This window comes from Coffea arabica, chromosome 2c (assembly GCF_036785885.1).
Source record: "Coffea arabica cultivar ET-39 chromosome 2c, Coffea Arabica ET-39 HiFi, whole genome shotgun sequence".
Classification (NCBI taxonomy): Eukaryota; Viridiplantae; Streptophyta; class Magnoliopsida; order Gentianales; family Rubiaceae; genus Coffea; species Coffea arabica.
The window spans coordinates 65,923,244-65,943,936 of record NC_092312.1 but is presented as its reverse complement, the minus strand read 5'-3'; the positions used below and the strand labels follow the sequence as shown (position 1 = coordinate 65,943,936).

Genomic DNA, 20,693 nt, shown 5'->3' with positions numbered 1-20,693 from the left:
AATCTCATTATTTTTTTTGTGTATTTTGACTTTTTGAGTTTGTTTGATTAAAAAATATAATAGAAAATTCGCAAAAGAGATATAGTAGAAAAATACAAAATATAATAGAAAATTAGAAAAAAATCTCATTTTTGTCAAAAAAGCAATATACGGTAGAAAATTAAAAAATTATAATAGAAAATTTGTGAAAAAAATTTCATTTTTTTTTTGTGTATTTTGACTTTTTGAGTTTGTTTGATTAAAGATATAATAGAAAATTCGTACAAAAATAAAAAATATAATAGAAAATTAGAAAAAATCTCCTATTTTGTGTATTTTTTTGCTCAATTAATAGTAGTTTGATTTTAAGGAAATAAAAAAGAATTAAATGCGATATTTATGAAAGAGAAATAACAATAAAATAAAAAATAAGATACAAAATGACATAAGAAATGAGACAGAAGATCTATTGCCGATGTTATAGTTCTTCCAAGTCCTCTTGGCAGCAAGCAAAAATAAAGTTGGACCATCTTCAGTTTTCACAATGATGTTCAGGCAACTCATAAGTAACATTATATTAGATGGATAGTTCAAGGCATAAGAAAGCCTCTCTCCTTGCCCAACATATACAGAAAGCAAGAGGAAAGAAACCATCACATCTTTATTGTCTGTAAAACTTGCCCAGCTCCACGCGTACGTTTCACCCATAAAACATATAAAACCTATCAAACATGTATCATTTTGGTGACTAGCATGTTTCCGCTCCTGGGAAAAGCTTTCCTGAATGCCGTGCAATGGATCACAAGAATGCCTACATAGCGGAACGCTTCTTTCCGGGCTTTGATATACATGCTTTCATCAGAATCAAAAGGATACCAGAACTAAGGCTTTAAAATGCATCTTATATCCCAGTTAGACAGGGCAGAGGAGAGGAATTGATCAATGTTGACTAATATGTTGATTAGCTACATACCTTTAGTATGTTCAATTTACTACTATGATGCATATGTTAATTGATTGCTATAATCTAACAAGCATGTTTAAGTAAGTAGATTCAACATAAAGAATGGTACAGAGTAACAAAAACAAAGGTATCCTCTAGGGACGGATAAAAAGGCCCTCTAAGCTGAAAAAACACCCCTTTAATCCTTCAAAGTTTGACCCTTCCAACTCTAAAATTATCACATAAACTTGAGCAAGATCATCTTATTAGACAAATCTATTACGAGTTGCATTTTAAATTACAAGTTTAATCAGCGTGATAGGCCTTCTACTTGTATCAGTGTGTTAATGCATTAGTTCCAAAACATTGAATTCTTAAATTTTCTTTATCTACACATCAGTAACAGATGCTCGAGTACATTTTGCCTGTACTTAAAAAGTGCTAAGAACAACAATAACAAAATGATAAAACTCTACAAATCATTATTCGGCCCAGATTAATCCTCCACTATTGAAGAAGATAACCAGACAAGAAGAACAAAAAGCCTAAAGCTAGACCACCATATATGAGCAGAGCCTTCTGGCCAGAGGTTAGTGAATTACCACCAAATCCAAACTGCTGATTCTGAGCGAAACCAGCAACTTCCACACTTTTACTCTCAAAGAAACCCTTGGCAGCCCCACAAGTTGGGCACCTCCAATCATCAGGCAGCTTGTCAAATGGCAGCCCTGGTGGAATGGGATATGAAGGGTCCCCAACAGTTTCATCATATCTATATCCACAAGACCTGCACTCATGAATTCCAGTGTTCAATACAGCAAATTTCTCCTCAAGTCTTCTCTTATCAAAATTTGGAGCCTCTTCTTGGGAAGGTTCAGTGATTGTTTCTGATAAATTCTTGGCTGTTTCTTCCGCTAATGAGCTTGTGGGCTTATCTTCTTTGGAAACATCAATGGACTTAACAGCAGGGGTGTTGAAATAGGATTTTCTAGTGCTATGAAGGGATGAAATGGAATGGGATTTGAAGAAGAGAGGTGGGATTTTGAGCTGGGGATTGGGTTTATGATTGTTGGATGGTGGAGTTAGAGAAGAAGTGGTTGGAAGATTAAATGTGAAGGAAGGTTTTGTTGCGGCTGAAGCCATCTAGAAGCCTAATGAAGAAGATGATGTTTTTGTTTTCTTGATTGCGGGATAGATCTGTTTCTTCAGTTGGTATTTTTGGCGCTATAATTACCAGAAAAATGTGTTGGCAGTGTGTGTCTGTGGAGGAGGCATCAATTGGATCCATTGAAGGAATTGTATATGCCCTTTGAAAGAACTGGATAAGGTATAAATCTTTTTTACTTGTTTTCTTTCTGCAATTCAAATTTGGGTGAATAACTCTAAGGCCCAATATTTTCTAAGAATCCCTAGATGCACCAGAAAATTATGGGATGCATCAAGTACAAATTTGACTAATTTTCTTTTTCTTTCTTTTCTTGATTCCTTTGGAGAAAAATGGGAAATGCTGAACTCTTGCATACTAGGAAGCAAGCATTCTAGTCTGGATTATCTGCCTGCCTGATGCCAACCTAAACCATTTGTTACTAAGACATGGTGCAAGGATATTAGTCATGCAAGAAAAATACAATTAAATTTCTTAAGATAAAGGAAAAAAATGCGAACAAGTAAAATAGTTTGTGGTATAAACTTTTTAGATCATTCTTTCTTACAACATCATTGTAAAGATTTTTTAACTAGTGATTATGGATGCATGACACATAATTTCTATCAAATTTAAAATTTTATTTTTACACGTGTTGTTGTGCATCCACATCTACTAATATAAAAGAATTTTTACATTAAAGCTGTAGGAAAAATTAATAGAAATTTTTTCTTATTTATTTTTTAGATTAATGTTTCTTTTCCAATTTGGAGGTGTATTATTTAAAATTTGTAACCAAACAGTGTCATCTCCCTATTCCATATATTCATTCAAAATCTTTGTCTTGCCTCCTAAGTTTTGAGCTATGTTTTCAGAACCGGACCGGATATCGACTCGGCAGAGGTCAGGGGTCAGGGGTCAATGGGTTCGACCGGGGGTCGATAGGGGTCGAATCGGATGACGTCATAAATAAAAATTATTTAAAAATTAAATTATTGTATATAAAATATCCAATAACATATTGATATTAATAAGGTATATTCATATATATTTGATGTTTCAAATATATTTAACAAGAAAATACAAAGAAATTAGAACAATCAAATAACAATTTATATTATTTAATAAACATTAACAAGTTTAGAATTAAAATTATGGATTTAATTGAAAAAAAACATCAAATTTTAGGACAATATTTCTAAAGTTTGAAATATTTGAGGTATATTAATAAGTTTTCACAATTTAGGGGGCCAAAACATAATATTAAAAAAGTTTGAACTTTTTTTACAAAATCTCCTGTCGGACCGGTTTTTCCGGTTCTGTACCGGTCAAACCCGGATTTTGACCGGAGTTGACCGGGTTTTGAATCTCCCGATTTTGATGACCAACTCGGACCAGACACTTGACTAGTTCCCGGTTCAACCGGTCGGACCGGCCGGTCCGGTCCGAGTTTGAAAACACAGGTTTTGAGTTTTTTAAGTTTTCATTCAAAATCTTCCTCTTGCCTTCCTTAGATTTTGATGAAAGTCCATTGCTCCCCTCCACCTAACTTTTGCTTTATGAAAATTTGAAATTTACTCTTTAAGTATTTCTAAACTTGCTATTTTGTTAATTAATCTATGAAGTTCAAATCGCTAATAATTGTATTAGTATTACATGTTAACTTGTTAAAACTTTGTCTATTATGTCAAAAAATTTTGTTCATAACTAAATTGCTTACACATTCAAGTAAATTATTTCTCTTTTTGATCATCTAAATCTTAAATTTAAGTATTTTTCCTGCATACATATGTTTGTTTATATGAGAATTTGAAATTGACAATTAAGTTCGTATATTTTCAAATGTTCTATCCTTTAACATATCAAACTAATGTATGTTTCAAAAAAAAAAAAAATATCAAACTAATGCAGGCATCTAATTAGCAATATTATATGCATATTTTCCATTTGTATTTTGAGATATAATCGTGTTCCAAAGTTTAAGATTAGAGATTAGTCAACTTATTCTTTTTCAGAAAAAGAAAAAGAAAAGAGAAAAAAGAGAAAAGTCAAATACTAATGGTTGCCCTTATGATTGTAAGGATGAGAAGATTGAGAAATGAGTAAGCGTATTAATAAATGGATTAATTTTTATACACTGTCAGTGTAAAGATTTTTTTTTTTTTTTTACACAAGAATGTTTAGATCATGTTATATAATATAAATATAAATTTAAAATTCAAATTATACATATGTGGCATAGATCCAACACTGCTAGTGTAAAAAAATTACTATACCTTCAGTATATAAAAGTTAATCCTTAATAAATAGCTAATGCATATTTTGATTTAGTATAGGCTCAGTTCCTGCCACCGGCCGCGGGGGGGGGGGGGGGGGGGGGGGGGAGATATGTGAACTAAATCAAAATGCAGCTTCCTAATTTGTGAAAACATTGTAATGATAAAAAAGAACTTGCTGATATAGAACTTTGATTTAAAAGTTTTTTACTTTTGTACGCTGCAATCAAATATAAAGATTGGATAATGGAAAACCATCTTTCAATTATATTTTTGTGTTTGTTTGGTTATGTTTATAAGTTGCGGTAGTGATATTCCTTGAAATTATTTGAGTTGAATTTAGAGTTAACTCATGTTGATCGCTGCAAGTAGTTTATGTGCCATCTATATTTTTTTTAACTAGTTCTTAGTCTGTTACTTGAATGGGGCGGCATATAATTAGTTGAAAGATTTTTAAAAAAAAGGAAAAACTATAAGTTAATTGAAAAAAAAAATTCGGAAAAATGACCTGTTTCATTCCTCACATTTCGCAAAAATATTCTTTTCGTCCCTCACTTTTAAAATGAAGTAAATTCGTCCCTGACATTTAAAAATTAAAGCTATTACATCCCTGAACCTAATTTTCAATCTGAATCAAACCATCCAATAACCTAGTAATAAATTTCGAAAATAGAATTGATAGATCATTCGGTCAACTTCATCATATTCACATGACATTTATTAAACCAAAAAAATAAAAATTATAACATAAAAGGCCATTCTTTGTCTTGGAATAGTAGAGTTTTTTTTTGATAAATCTTTTCATGCACCGTTAATATATCCGCTTGCGAATCTAGATGTGTATCATAAATATAAAAATTGGTGTTTAAATTTAAATTTAAATTAAAATGATATGGCAGTACATAAAACCGTCAGTGTATACAATGATAATGTAAAAAAGATTAATCTTTTTTTTATGTTATAATTTTTTATTTTTTCTTTTTAGGTTCATTAAATTTTACATGAATATCAATTTGAGTTAACCAAGTGATTTACCAATTACACCGCCAAAATTTATAATCAGGTTGATTGGTGGTTTGATTCAGATTGAAATTTGGGTTCAGGGATGTAATAATTTTAGTTTTTAAATGTCAAGGACGAAATTGTTTCATTTTAAAAGTGAGGGATGAAAATAATATTTTTGTGAAATGTGAAGGATGAAACCGATTATTTTCCCAAAAATTTAATAAGGTATGTACAAGTACATATAAGGTGAAAATTAATAAATTGATTGAAAATTACTATAAATAAGAAAGTGAAAAAGGAAGGGATAGTTCACAAATATTAAAGAAGTTCATATGGCGAAAAGATAGATAGTTCACTTGGTAGAATATGAATTCATCTAATTCAGTAACCTACCATATAGAGAACTGAATATTATTTTATTTTATATGCCCCACATGCACATACGTACATACACACACAAACACACACACACACACACACACACACACACATATATATATATATATATATATATATATCGATGGCTTTAGAAATTTTGTGGATTATGAGATCTGACATGAATATATGAAAATTCTGTTTCTCTCTGTTCTTAATCTAACGTGGGCACCTTGGATATGCTTTGATTATGTTAAGCTCATATAGCCTGTGGTTGTCGATGGCATTAGTCCCGACTTCATATGAACGTTTTGCTTATCTATTGCAACATCCATGTGATCGTTTGGCCTGCTTGACTGGTGTAATAGTCACGATTGGATATCTAAATTCTAAAGAAGCGAAAGGCATCTTGGACTAATTATGATTGGAGTGAATGTTTGATTGTGTGATACGCTTATGCTTACCACCTATAATCTAATTGTCGATTACATAGTTGAACATGATCATGATCGGGAGGATTGTGTTGGGTGGTAAGGTGGAAGGGGAGGTATTGGATTCAAGTTCTCTCACTTATAAAAAAGATTAAAAAGAAAAGAATATGATCATGCCCATGTTTGAAAAGCTTTGTCAAATAAATTATGCTAGACCAACGTTCTAAGGCTAATAGGGAAGTACATGAGTTTCTTATTGGCAAAAATTTGCTAATCTGTCTTCATTAACATTGTGTACTTGATATATTTTTCGATGAAGAGGAGTTCTACAATGCTTAGGGATATTAATCTTTGGATAGACCTTTTGTTTCGTGTATTTTTGAATGTTGGACTTCTGAATTGACTTTTAAGCATGTTTTTTTAGACCTTTTTTTTATAACAAAGAATATTTTATTACTAAATTTATTGAAAATTATCCAGTACGAATTGCTTAATGAAGGTCACTAGAGAGTTCCGTAGGAATTCAATAGACTCCAATATTTTAGCAAAATGTGATAATTCATAAGCTACTTGTTGAGAAATTCATAAACATGTTTTTAGACTTGTACGTTTTTTTATTAATGAGGTTGGAACTTGTGAACTGTGTTGATCCTTGGGACTGTATTGATGGATAACAAATACCTATTTTGGTTTTTTCTTGTGACGCTGAAGTGTTGAACTTACAATTTAAATTTTCTTAGTTGCTTTGATATTTTGATACCTTTTTGTTAGGATTCAAGCTCGGAATAAATAATTATTGAGATATCAAATATATAACAATTTAATGGCAAACAAACCATAAGCATGTTGATCCTTGGGACTGTATTGATGGATAACAAATACCTATTTTGGTTTTTTCTTGTGACGTTGAAGTGTTGAACTTACAATTTAAATTTTCTTAGTTGCTTTGATATTTTGATACCTTTTTGTTAGGATTCAAGCCCGGAATAAATAATTATTGAGATATCAAATATATAACAATTTAATGGTAAACAAGCCATAAGCATGAAAAATAAATGACACACAATATTTAATGTGGTTCGGTTCCGCCATTGATCCTACATCCACGGAGAGAAACTCATTCTTTATTATGAGAGGAAAAACCCTATACAAGAATACAACTTGAATCCAAATCTAATTCTTATATACTATCTCTTTTCTCACAAGAATTCTCTTCCATACCCTATGTATAAGGCTACATCTTGCTCTTGTGTGCCCTTGTGTGTCTCTTGTATAATGTGCCAACCCATCTATTTATAGGAAATATTATTTAGTCAAAAAATCCAAATAATAATAGAAAACCAATTCTAATTCCTAAACTTATACAGAATAGGAAATAACTTCTGATCTTAAACAAAATAGAATATTCCTTGGCTACTATTTCAAATAACTAAAACCAATTAGCAAACTAATTACTTTCACACAAAACAAGAATTCTATCTAAAAAAAATTAAGCCAATTTCCTAACAAATCTCCACCTTGGCGAAAATTTCTTTTAACAACCATTTGCGTTCAACTACCAAATAATATAGTACCAAACTACATACTCGAATAAATACAGTTCTGACACCAAATTGATTCAATTGGCAAATGAACATGTGTAGTTACCCCGAGTCCAACCTCCAATTAATTTGTCAGAAAGTGCCTCAATTCACCGTCTCCTTTTGCAAGATTTTTTCTCATCACTACTTGCAATCCGAGATTCTCTTCGGTGAGCTCTAACCCTAACCATTAAGGCAATCAAGTGGTAAAATTACCATACTTCTTCCCATTCTCAAAACTGTCTCACCATGTATGATTTCCAAGACTCCACCTAAAACGAAAAGCTCGTAACTATAAGAGTTTTCTGGCGCATGAAAATTAAATTGTTTGGTTTCTTTGGGACACGTGCCACACCACCGAAAAAACATAACTAAAATCTAAAATCCATCGGTTACGGTGCCGAACCTATGCAATAATAATAAATAAAACCTAACTACCGCAAAAGTAGTCAATAATCAATTTTAAGTATTGAAGCAGGGACTCTAGGTGTGCAATGAGTTACTTGATTCACCATGTCCCTGAAGAGTTTGCTTAATCCGATATACCCGAATTAATTATCTAACTAAATTCGCTAACTATTAGATAGTGGCAAGCAGGGTTGTCTCCTCATGAACTGGGGAGAAATTTATTTCCTTTCGAGTCAAGATAAATGGGGGGTTTGCGATTAAATGCTAATGAATTAGATAAATCAAATATAGAAAATAATTAATTAAAAGAAATAATTGTGAGAACTCTAGTCAAGGGTACACTTTAGAATTGGTTCATACACTGATCATCGATTCACAGTTAATTCCATTATTTATTAATAGATTGATTATAGTTGTCATGCAGGCGATAAACAATCAACCTTTCCTTAATTTCTTGATAGTTAAGGTACGACATTAACTATTTCTCTAACCCAGAAACAATCTTAGATACAACCATAGGATTTAATTTATAGATTACATTAATAATAAGAAAGGCTCAATTCTAACTAACAAACACGCTATGAGGGTTTGTTTAACTTAGATCGTATGTTTCCCTGACATAAACCCAATTACGCCAGTTACTACAGAGATAGAGATATTCGAACAATTACGGATTCAATTACCCCTAATTAGCAAAATCACCTATATGAATAATTAATTATTGCGCACTAATCAATCATACACAGAGCTATAATAATTAAAAGCAGGAAACATATAAATACCAATAAATGAAAGAAATAATTAAAAACGGTTTAGATCTCACAGTAATTGTCGAACCAATTCGTCAGTTGCCCCTTTGACTAGAATTAGGAATTTAGTTCTCCATTAATGGAGAACGAACCGCATGTGGGGAATTGGGAAAAGTGTTCCAATTGATTTTCCCAATTCCCGTCAACAACAGGAGGAAAGAATAAGGGACTTGATCGCCTCCAATTGTCTCCAAAGCAACGTAAAAAAGAATCTGAAAAACTCTTTCAATTTCGGTCAAAGCCAAGTGAAAAACAATTCCAATGGCCCACAATTGCGGCTCTTGCTGGTTTCTCACAACACATACGAGAAAATGCTTTTTGGTTTCTTCAATTTGGTCAACAAAAGAAAGAAAAGCAATACACAAGGTCAACAATGCTGGCCCTCTTGTTTCTTTTTACCCTAATTGTTTTTACAAGGCGAAAAATGAAGTCAAGCCGAAGTTCCTTGGAAGTAAAAATCTCCCCTACTTACGTTGGTAGCCACGAAATTAAAGGAATTGGTTTCCTTCTACTCCGCCGGCCCCACCAAAGAGGAAAACAAAACGGTTCCCCTAATTCGCGTTTTTACTCCTTTCTCCCCAAATTGGTATTCAAATACCAAAACTCCCTAAATAAAAGAAAAACTATTACAATTAAATCTCTTCAGCTTTCTTAAGCGGACCCCACTGCCTGAAGGGCTCCACGTGTGATGAACCACGGAGATCCGGCTCTGAGGGCTGGAGTTAGGCGTGGTTACGCTTACTCATCAAGAAGTCCTTCGGAATGTGATTTTAAGCACTTCTCAGCACCAATCCCTGCAATTAACACCATATACCACATCTCAGTAGAATCCACCCAATTAATGCAATATTTAGTCAAACAATTGTGCAATATTATCCAAAATATCCCACTAAAATGCACCCTATCAATCTCTCCCACACTTAAATTATGCTTGCCCTCAAGCATAATTAACTCAGAAGTGCAATCAAGATACCAAGCAATTCACAGCAGTTCATGCCAAAAACTGCATTCCAAATTCTCCAATAACCTCATCGAATTCAGAATATACCAAATCAACAATTCTCACATTTAATGTGTACTCATTCACACCAAAGTGTCTAGGATATGTATATAAGATGGCTCTCAATTCAACATAACAGAATGACACTACCATAAGCTTGCTCATATATCATATCTCCATCATTTACTTATGAATTTAAATGCAACAATCAAGAGACTTTGCAAGGTTGTAATGGGGCTGGGGTGAGAGGGTAGGATAAAAAGGATTCTAAAGTGTGCAGAAATTATCACCGGTAGTATCTCCTTGTCCCTAAGGAAGGCATACTTCAAGTGCTTTGAGAGAGGTTTAAACTCCAGCTCGGGTGCCTGCACAACAGAAGGCAACAATTTCGTTTGAGTTTCAGGCACAAATACAGAAGGGATTTCATACCTTGAGAAAATTGGTGGAAGTGAGTGCAGTGCTTCGACCGCATGATACAACTCATCACTGATTTCCACACTGAAAGTTGCTCCCAACTCAAGGTGCTTCACCAAAACCACTTCCAATGTGTCTTCCCCATCAAGTTCAAATGTTTCCTGTACAAGTGTCTCAATAACACTCAAAGCAAAAATAGAGTTAGATTTCTCTGGGTATTTCATCGCATAAAAAATATTGAAATTTACAATTCTCTATCAAATTCTACTGACAAAGTACCCTCATTCACATCTATTTTGTCCTAGCAGTGCTTAAAAATGGTCTACCTAACAAGATAGGTGACGAATTTAATGACCTTTCATCTCCCATATATAGGACTTAAAAATCTGCCGGGATGACTAATTCATTGACCTGTACCAAAACATCTTCAACTAACCCTTCTGGATAAGCATTGGCATGGTCTACTAGTTGGATTATAATGTCTGTGCTTTTTAATGGCCCAAAATTAAGAGATGCATAAATAGTCTTAGGAATTACATTTATCGACGCCCCTAAATCCAATATCGCTTTCCTAATTGGGTACCTTCTATTTTACATGGAATTGTGAACATACCTGGGTCCCCACACTTTAGTGGGAGTTTCCTATGGAGTATAACTGACACATTTTCTCCCACCGTCATTTTTTCGTCACCCCTTAGCTTTCTTTTGTGGGTGCACAAATCTTTCAAAAATTTGGTTCACTTCGGTATCTGCTTGATTGCATCCAACAAGGGAATGTTGATCTCCACTTTCCTGAACACATCCAAAAGTTCTTTTTCCTTCTCTACCATCTTTGTCTTTTCCAACCTGCAAGGAAAAAGAGGTAAGTTAGATTTAATAGGGTGTGAAGGAGTGAATGTTACTATAGGGTCTTTGCGAATGCGTATTTCCTCTTCAATCTCCTTTTCTGTCTCCTCGTCACTTTTGTTTTTCGAATTTTCTAACTTAGGTCACTCCACTTCCTTGCCACTCCTCAATGTCATGGCACTTACATTATTGGGATTTGCCTCGGGTTGCTATGGTAATTTTCCATAAACGTGGGACTTTAGGCATTTAATGACAGTTGTCATTTGACTCATTCGAGCCTCCATATCTTTCATGTCTGCTCTGGCGTCCTGCTAGAACTGAGTAGTGCTCATGGCCAAGGATCTGGTTTCTTGCTAGAGCTGAGTCTCAGTCGTGACCAAGGATCTAATCTCTTGCAAGAGCTAAGTGGTAGTTGTAGCCAGGTTCTTGACAATATCCTCCAAAGAGCTTCCTGAGTTGAGGATGAAGGTTGAGACTTTGGTTGCCATGATTGCTGTTGTTGAAATCCAGGTTGACGATTTGAGAAAGAATTTTGTGGCCTGTTCCCATAACTGAAATTGGGATGGTCTCTCCAATCGGGATTGTACGTGTTGGAGTACGAGTCATACTGCCTACGGGGCGCGTGCACACCTCCGGCCATATTTACCTGTTCCACCCCATGCTCTTGCAAAAGGGACATGTGTCCGTACAGTGATCAATGCTTATACAGATTCCACAGACTTTCGGTCGCTGCTTATTCCCCATGGCTAATTGCCTAACAACAGACGTCAACTCCGATAGTTGCTGCTGACTGGATGACGTCTCTTCATCGTTGACTCTACGGGTAGGTAGTAGATGAGGGTTATTCTCACGGAAGCCAAATTGCCGCGAATTTTCTTCCATCGATTCAATAAGTTATCATGCTTCCCTTGGTGTCTTATTTGCCAGTGCTTCCCTTGGTGTCTTAATGTGCACTAATTCACTCCAAAGTGTCTAGGATATGTATATAAGATGGCTCTCAATTCAACACAACAGAATGACACTACCATAAGCTTGATCATATATCATATCTCCACTGCTTACTTATGAATTTAAATGCAACAATCAAGGGACTTTGCAAGGTTATAATGGGGCTGGGGTGAGAGGGTAGGATAAAAAGGATTCTAAAGTATGCAGAAATTATCACCGGTAGTATCTCCTTGTCCCTAAGGAAGGCATACTTCAAGTGCTTTGAGAGAGGTTTAAACTCAAGCTCGGGTGCCTGCACAACAGAAGGCAACAATTTTGTTTGAGTTTCAGGCACAAATATAGAAGGGATCTAATACCTTGAGGAAATTGGTGGAAATGAATGCAGTGCTTCGACCGTACGGTACAACTCATCATTGATTTCCACACTGAGAGTTGCTCCCAACTCAAGGTGCTTCGCCAAAACCACTTCTAATGTGTCTTCCCCAACTAGTTCAAATGTTTCCTGTACAAGAGGCTCAATAACACTCAGAGCAAAAACAGATTTAGATATCTCTAGGTATTTCATCGCATCAAAAATATTGAAATTTAAAATTTCTCCAACAAATTTCATTGACAAAGTACCCTCATTCACATTTATTTTGTCCTACCAGTGCTTAAAAATGGTCTACCAAACAAGACAGGTGACAGATTTAATGACCTTTCATCCCCCATATATAGGACTTAAAAATCTGCCGGGAAGACTAATTCATTGACATGTACCAAAATATCTTCAACTAACCCTTCTGGATAAGCATTGGTACGGTCTGCTAGTTGAATTATAATGCCTGTGCCTTTTAATGGCTCAAGATTAAGAGACGCATAAATAGTCTTAGGCATTACATTTATCGATGCCCTTAAGTCCAATATCCCCTTCCTATTTGGGGTACCTCCTATTTTACATAGAAATGTGAACATACCTGGGTCCCCACACTTTGGTGGGAGTTTCCTTTGGAGTATAGTTGATACATTTTTTCCCACCGCCACTCTTTCGTCACCCCTTAGCTTCCTTTTGTGGGTGCACAAATCTTTCAAAAATTTGGCGCACTTCGGCATCTGGTTGATTGCACCCAACAAGGGAATGTTGATCTCCACTTTCCTGAAAGTTCTTTTTCCTTCTGTGCCTTCTTTGTCTTTTCCAACCAGCAAGGAAAAGGAGATAAATTAGATTTAATAGGGTGCGAAAGAGTGAATGTTACCTTAGGGTCTTCCGAATGCGTCATTCCTCTTCAATCTCCTTTTATATTTCCCCCTCACTTTTGTTTTTCGAATTTTCCAACTTAGGTCCCTCCACTTCCTTGCCACTCCTCAATGTTATAGTACTTACATTCTTGGGATTTGCCTCGGGTTGCGATAGCAATTTTTCATAAACGTGGGACTCTAGGCGATTTATGACAGTTGCCATTTGTCTCATTCGAGCCTCCATATCTTTCATGTCTGCTCTGACGTCCTGCTGGAACTGAGTAGGGCTCATGGCCAAGGATCTGATTTTTCGTGACCAAAGATCTAATCTCTTGCTGGAGTTGAGTGGTAGTCGTGGCCAGGCTCTTGACAATATCCTCCAAAGAGCTTCCTGAGTTGAGGATGAAGGTTGAGACTTTGGTTGCCATGATTGCTGTTGCTGAAATCTTGGTGGACGATTTGAGAAAGAATTTTGTGGCCTGTTCCCATAACTGAAATTGGGATGGTCTCTCCAATCGGGATTATACGTGTTGGAGTACGAGTCATACTGCCTACGGGGCGCGTGCACGCCTCCGGCCATGTTTACTTGTTCCACCCCATCCTCTTGCAAAAGGGACATGTGTCCGTACAGTGGTCAACGCTTGTACAGATTCCACAGACTTTCGCTCGCTGCTTATTCCCCATGGCTAATTGCCTAACAACAGACGTCAACTTCGACAGTTGCTGCTGAATGGATGACGTTTCTATGTCGTTGACTCTGAGGGTAGGTAGTAGAGGAGGGTTACTCTCTCGGAAGCCAAATTGCCGCGAATTTTCTTCCATCGATTCAATAAGATTCCATGCTTCCTTTGGTGTCTAATTTGCCAATGCTCATCTACTCGCAGTGTCAATGATACTTCTGTCAGATACCTGGAGCCCTTCATAGAAATACTGGATCAATAGCTGTTCACTAATTTGATGCTGCGGGTATCTAGTGCATAACTTGTTGAACTTTTCCCAATAGTCATACAAGGACTCCCCGGGATACTACTTAATGCTGCATATTTCTTTCCTCAAACTCATAGCCTGGGATGCAGGGAAGAATGTTTCTAAAAACTTCTTTTTTAACTATGCCCACGTGGTAATACTACCTTCTGGTAGGTTGTATAGCCAGTCTTTAGTTGTATCATTGAGAGAAAAAGAGAAGACTCTTTGTTTAATTTGCCCCTCAGTGACCCCTAGAGGTTTCATGTTTGAGCAAATCACTTCGAACTCCTTGACATGTTTGTGGAATTTTTTACCAGAGAGACCATGGAACGAGGGTAGGTGGTGAATCAACCCCGACTTTAGCTCGAAAGCGGTATTTTCTACCAAAGTAGAGAATGTGATGCACAAGAGCTGGTGCGTCAACTCCGGGGCAGCTAGCTCCCTTAGTGTTTGGTTGTTTGCTATGCTATATTCGTCTTCTACTGACTCGTTTGCAGTAGATGATTGCTTTTTTTTCGCCTCCTGCTCTCTTACCTTCGCTTACGCGCGGCATTTTCAACCTTAGGGTCGTATATCAATTCACGTATGCGAGAAGAACGGGGCATAAACTAGCAAAAATACCAAGAAAAAAAATTGAACTAAAAAAGAAATAAATATTTCAAACGCCAATCCCCGGCAACGGAGCCAAAAATTGACAGGTGTCAAATCTGTGCAATAATAATAATTAAAACCTAACTACCACCGAAAGCAATCAATAATCAATTTTAGGTATTGGAGCAGAGATTCTAGGTTTGCAATAGGTTACTTGATTCATCCTGTTCCCGAAGAGTATGCTTAATCCGATATACCAGAATTAATTATCTGACTAAATTCGCTAACTAGTAGACAGTGGCAAGCAGGGTCGTCTTCTCAGGGATTGGGAAGAAATTTAGTTCCTTTCGAGTCAAGATAAATGGGAGATTTGGGATTAAATGTTAATGAATTAGATAAATCAAATATAGAAAATAATTAATTAAAAAAAATTGTGAGAACTCTAGCCGAGGGTACACTTTAGGATTGGTTCATACTCTGATCATCGATTCACAGTTAATTACAACATTTATTAATAGATCGGTTATTGTTGTCACGCACGCGATAAACAACTGACCTTTCCTTAATTTCTTGATAGTTAAGGTATGACCGTTAACATTTTTTGTAACCCAAAAACAATCCTAGGTACGGCCGTAGTATTTGATTTCTAAATTGCATTAATAATACGAAAGGCCCAATGCAAACTAACAAACACGCTATGAGGGTTTGTTAAAGTTAGATCGTATGTTTCCCTGACATAAATCCAATTACGTCAGTTGCTACTGAGATAGAGATATTCGAACAATTACGGATTCAATTACCCCTAATTAGCAAAATAGTCTATATGAATAATAAATTATGGCGCACTAATCAATCATACGCAAGAGCTATAACAATTAAAAGTAGGAAACATTTAAATACCAATAAATGAAAGAAATAATTAAAAATGGTTTAGATCTCACAGTAATTGCCGAACCAATTTGTCAGTTGCCTCCTTAACTAGAATTAGAGATTTAGTTCTCCATTAATGGAGAACGAACCATGCGTGGGGAATTGGGAAAAGTGTTCCAATTGATTTTCCCAATTCTGGTCAACAACAGGAGGAAAAAATAAGGGACTTGATCGCTCCCAATTGTTTCCAAAGCAACTTAAGAAAGAATCTGAAAAACTCTTTTAATTTCGGTCAAAGCCAAGTGAAAAACAATTCCAATGGCCCACAATTGCGACTCTTGTTGGTTTCTCACAAAACATACGAGAAAATGCCTTTTGGTTCTTCAATTCGGTCAACAAAAGAAAGAAAAGCAATACACAAGATCAACAATGGTGGCCTCTTGTCACTTTTTCCCCCAATTGTTTTTACAAGGCGAAAAACGAAGTCAAGCCGAAGCCCCTGGAAGTAAAAATCTCCCCTACTTACGTTGGTAGCTACGAAATTAAAGGAATTGGTTTCCTTCTACTCCGCCGGCCCCACCAAAGAGGAAAACAAAACGGTTCCCCGAATTCTCGTTTTTACTACTTTCTCCCCAAATTGGTATTCAAATACCAAAACTCCCTAAGTAAAAGAAAAACTATTACAATTAAATCTCTTCGGCTTTCTTAAGCGGACTCCACTTCCTGAAGGGCTCCACGTGCGATGAACCACGGAGATCCGACTTTGATGGCTGGACTTAGGTGTGGTTACGCCAACTCATCAGGACGTCCTCCGGAATGTGATTTTAAGCACTTCTCAACACCAATCCCTACAATTAACACCAAACACCGCATCTGAGTAGAATCCACCCAATTAATGCAATATTTAGTCAAACAATTGTGCAATATTATCCAAAATATCCCACTAAAATGCATCCCATCAATCTCTCCCACACATAAACTATACTTGCCCTCAAACATAATTAACTCATAAGTGCAATCAAGATACCAAGCAATTCACAGCAGCTCAGGCCAAAAATCTCATTCCAAATTCCCCAATAACCTTATCGAATTCAGAATATACCGAATCAACAATTCTCACATTTAAAGTGCACTCATTCACTCCAAAGTGTCTAGGATATGTATATAAGATGGCTCTCAATTCAACACAACAGAATGACACTACCATAAGTTTGCTAATATATCATATCTCCACCACTTACTTATGAATTTAAATGCAACAATCAAGGGACTTTGCAAGGTTGTAATGGGACTGGGGTGAGAGGGTAAGATAAAAATGATTCTAAGATGTGCAGAAATTATCACCGGTTGTGTCTCCTTGTCCCCGAGGAAGGCATACTTCAAGTGCTTTGGAAAAGATTTAAGCGCCAGCTCGGGTGCCAGCACAACAGAAGGCATCAATTTCATTTTAATTTTCGGCAAAAATACAGAAGAGATCTCATACCTTGAGGAAATCGATGGAAATGAGTGCAGTGCTTCGACCGCACGATACAACTCATCATTGATTTCCACAGTGATAGTTGCTCCCAACTCAAGGTGCTTCGCCAAAACCACTTCCAATGTGTCTTTCCCATCTAGTTCAAATGTTTCCTGTACAAGAGGTTCAATAACACTCAAAGCAAAAACAGAGTTAGATTCCTCTGGGTATTTCATCGCATAAAAAATATTGAAATTTACAATTTCTCCATCAAATTCCATTGACAAAGTACCCTCATTCATATCTATTTTGTCCTAGCAGTGCTTAAAAATGGTTTACCTAACAAAATAGGTGACGGATTTAATGACCTTTCATCCCCCATATATAGGACTTAAAAATCTGTCGGGAAGACTAATTCGTTGACCTGTACCAAAACATTTTCAACTAACCATTCTGGATAAGCATTGGTTCGGTCTGCTAGTTGGATTATAATGCCTGTGCCTTTTAATGACCCAAGATTAAGAGACGCATAAATAGTCTTAGGCATTACATTTATCGACGCTCCTGAATCCAATATTGCCTTCCTAATTAGGGTACCTCCTATTTTACATGGAATTGTGAACATACCTGGGTCCTCACACTTTGGTGGGAGTTTCCTTTGGAGTATAGCTGACACATATTCTCCCACCGCCACTCTTTCGTCACCCCTTAGCTTCCTTTTGTGGGTGCACAAATCTTTCAAAAATTTGGTGCACTTCGGTATCTGCTTGATTGCATCCAACAAGAGAATGTTGATCTCCACTTTCCTGAACACATCCAAAAGTTCTTTTTTCTTCTCTACCATCTTTGTCTTTTCCAACCTGCAAGGAAAATGAGGTAAGTTAGATTTAATAGGGTGTGAAGGAGTGAATGTTACCTTAGGGTCTTCGCGAATGCGTATTTCCTCTTCAATCTCCTTTTCTATCGCTTCCTCACTTTTATTTTTTGAATTTTCCAACTTAGGCCCCTCCATTTCCTTGCCACTCCTCAATGTCATGGCACTTACATTATTGGAATTTGCCTCGGGTTGCTATGGCAATGTTCCATAAACGTGGGACTCTAGGCGATTAATGGCAGTTGTCATTTGGTTCATTCGAGCCTCCATATCTTTCATGCCTGCTCTGGCGTCCTGCTGGAACTGAGTAGTGCTCATGGCCAAGGATCTGGTTTCTTGCTAGAACTGAGCAGCAGTCGTGACCAACGATCTAATCTCTTGCTAGAGCTAAGTGGTAGTTGTAGCCAGGTTCTTGACAATATCCTCCAAAGAGCTTCCTGAGTTGAGGATGAAGGTTGAGACTTTGGTTGCCATGATTGCTGTTGTTGAAATCCAGGTTGACGATTTGAGAAAGAATTTTGTGGCCTGTTCCCATAACTGAAATTGAGATGGTCTCTCCAACCGGAATTGTACGTGTTGGAGTACGAGTCATACTGCCTACGGGGCGCGTGCACGCCTCCGGCCATATTTACCTGTTCCACCCCATGCTCCTGCAAAAGGGACATGTGTCCGTACAGTGATCAATGCTTATACAGATTCCACAGACTTTCGGTCGCTGCTTATTCCCCACGGCTAATTGCCTAACAACAGACGTCAACTCCGATAGTTGTTGCTGAATGGATGACGTCTCTTCGTCGTTGACTCTACGGGTAGGTAGTTGAGGAGGGTTATTCTCACGGAAGCCAAATTGCCGCGAATTTTCTTCCATCGATTCAATAAGCTATCATGCTTCCCTTGGTGTCTTATTTGTCAGTGCTCATCCACTCGCAGCGTCAATGATACTTCTATCAGATACGAGGAGCTCTTCATAGAACTATTGGATCAATAGCTGGTCACTAATTTGATGCTGTGGGCATCTAGTGCACAGCTTGTTGAACCTTTCCCAATAGTCATACAAGGACTCCCCGGGATACTACTTAATGCTGCATATTTCCATCCTCAAACTCACAGTCCGGGATGCAGGGAAGAATTTTTCTAAAAATTTCTTTTTCAACTGTGTCCACGTGGTAATACTACCTACTGGTAGGTAGTATTACTAATCTTTAGCTTCATGTTTGAGAGAAAAAGGGAAGAGTCTTAGTCTAATTTGCTCCTTAGTGACCCATGAGGATTCATGCTAGAGCAAACCACTTCGAACATCTTGACATGTTTGTAGGGTTCTTCACCAGAGAGACCATGGAACGAGGGTAGGTGGTGAATCAACCCCGACATTAGCTCGAAAACGGTATTCTCAACCAAAGAAGGGAATGTGATGCACAAAGGCTGGTGCGTCAACTCTGGGGCAGCTAGCTCCCTTAGTGTTTGGTTGCTTGCCATGCTATATTCGTCCTCTACTGACTCGTTTGCAGTAGATGAGGTACAACCGTTAACATTTTCTCTAACACAGAAATAACTCTAGTTACGATCGTAGGATTTAATTTCTAGATTGCATTAATAATAAGAAAGGCTCAATCCTAACTAACAAACACGTTATGAGGGTTTGTTTAAGTTAAATCGTTTGTTTCCCTGACATAAATCCAATTACGCCAGTTGCTACTGAGATTGAGATATTCGAATAATTACGGATTCAATTACTCATAATTAGCAAAATAGCCTATATGAATAATTAATTGTGAAAGAAATAATTAAAAATGATTTAGATCTCACAGTAATTGCCCAACCAATTCGTCAGTTGCCCCCTTGACTAGAATTAGGAATTCAGTTCTCCATTAATAGAGAACGAACTGCGCGTGGGGAATTGGGAAAAGTGTTCCAATTGATTTTCCCAATTCCGGTCAACAACAAGAGGAAAGAATGAGGGACTTAATCGCTCCCAATTGTCTCCAAAGCAACGTAAAGAAAATCTGAAAAACTCTTTCAATTTCAGTCACAGCCAAGTGAGAAAGAATTCCAATGGCCCACAATTACGGCTCTTGTTGGTTTCTCACAAAACATATGAGAAAATGCTTTTTGGTTTCTTCAATTCGGTCAACAAAAGATAGAAAAGCAATACACAAGGTCAACAATGGTGGCCCTATTGTCACTTTTTCCCCCAATTGTTTTTACAAGGCAAAAAACGAAGTCAAGCTGAAGTCCCCTGGAAGTAAAAATCTCTCCTATTTAAGTTGGTTGCTACGAAATTGAAGGAATTGGTTTCCTTCTACTCTGCCACCCCACTAAAGAGGAAAAGAAAACGGTTCCCCTAATTCTCGTTTTTACTCCTTTCTCCCCAAATTGGTATTCAAATACCAAAACTCCCTAAATAAAAGAAAAACTATTACAATTAAATTTTTTCAGCTTTCTTAAGCGGACCCCACTGCCTGAAGGGCTCCACATGCGATGAACCACGGAGATCCGGCTCTGAGGCCTGGAGTTAGGCGTGGTTACGCCTACTCATCAGGAAGTCCTCCGGAATGTTATT

The 20,693-nt window shown here is 36.7% G+C and overlaps 1 protein-coding gene across 1 annotated transcript; it reads right to left on the bottom strand.

Annotated features, from left to right (window-relative positions):
- Positions 1–1,288: 1,288 nt before the first annotated feature.
- On the bottom strand, positions 1,289–2,228 carry LOC113727483 (uncharacterized). The gene has a single exon (XM_027251678.2). It carries the CDS (start codon positions 2,063–2,065, stop codon positions 1,430–1,432), a length of 636 nt encoding a protein of 211 aa, XP_027107479.1. The 5' UTR covers positions 2,066–2,228; the 3' UTR covers positions 1,289–1,429.
- Between the last annotated feature and the right edge of the window lie 18,465 nt (positions 2,229–20,693).

Excerpts from the sequence above, each read along its gene's own strand:
- LOC113727483 (XM_027251678.2), bottom strand. The coding sequence starts at position 2,065 with ATGGCTTCAGCCGCAACAAAACCTTCCTTCACATTTAATCTTCCAACC.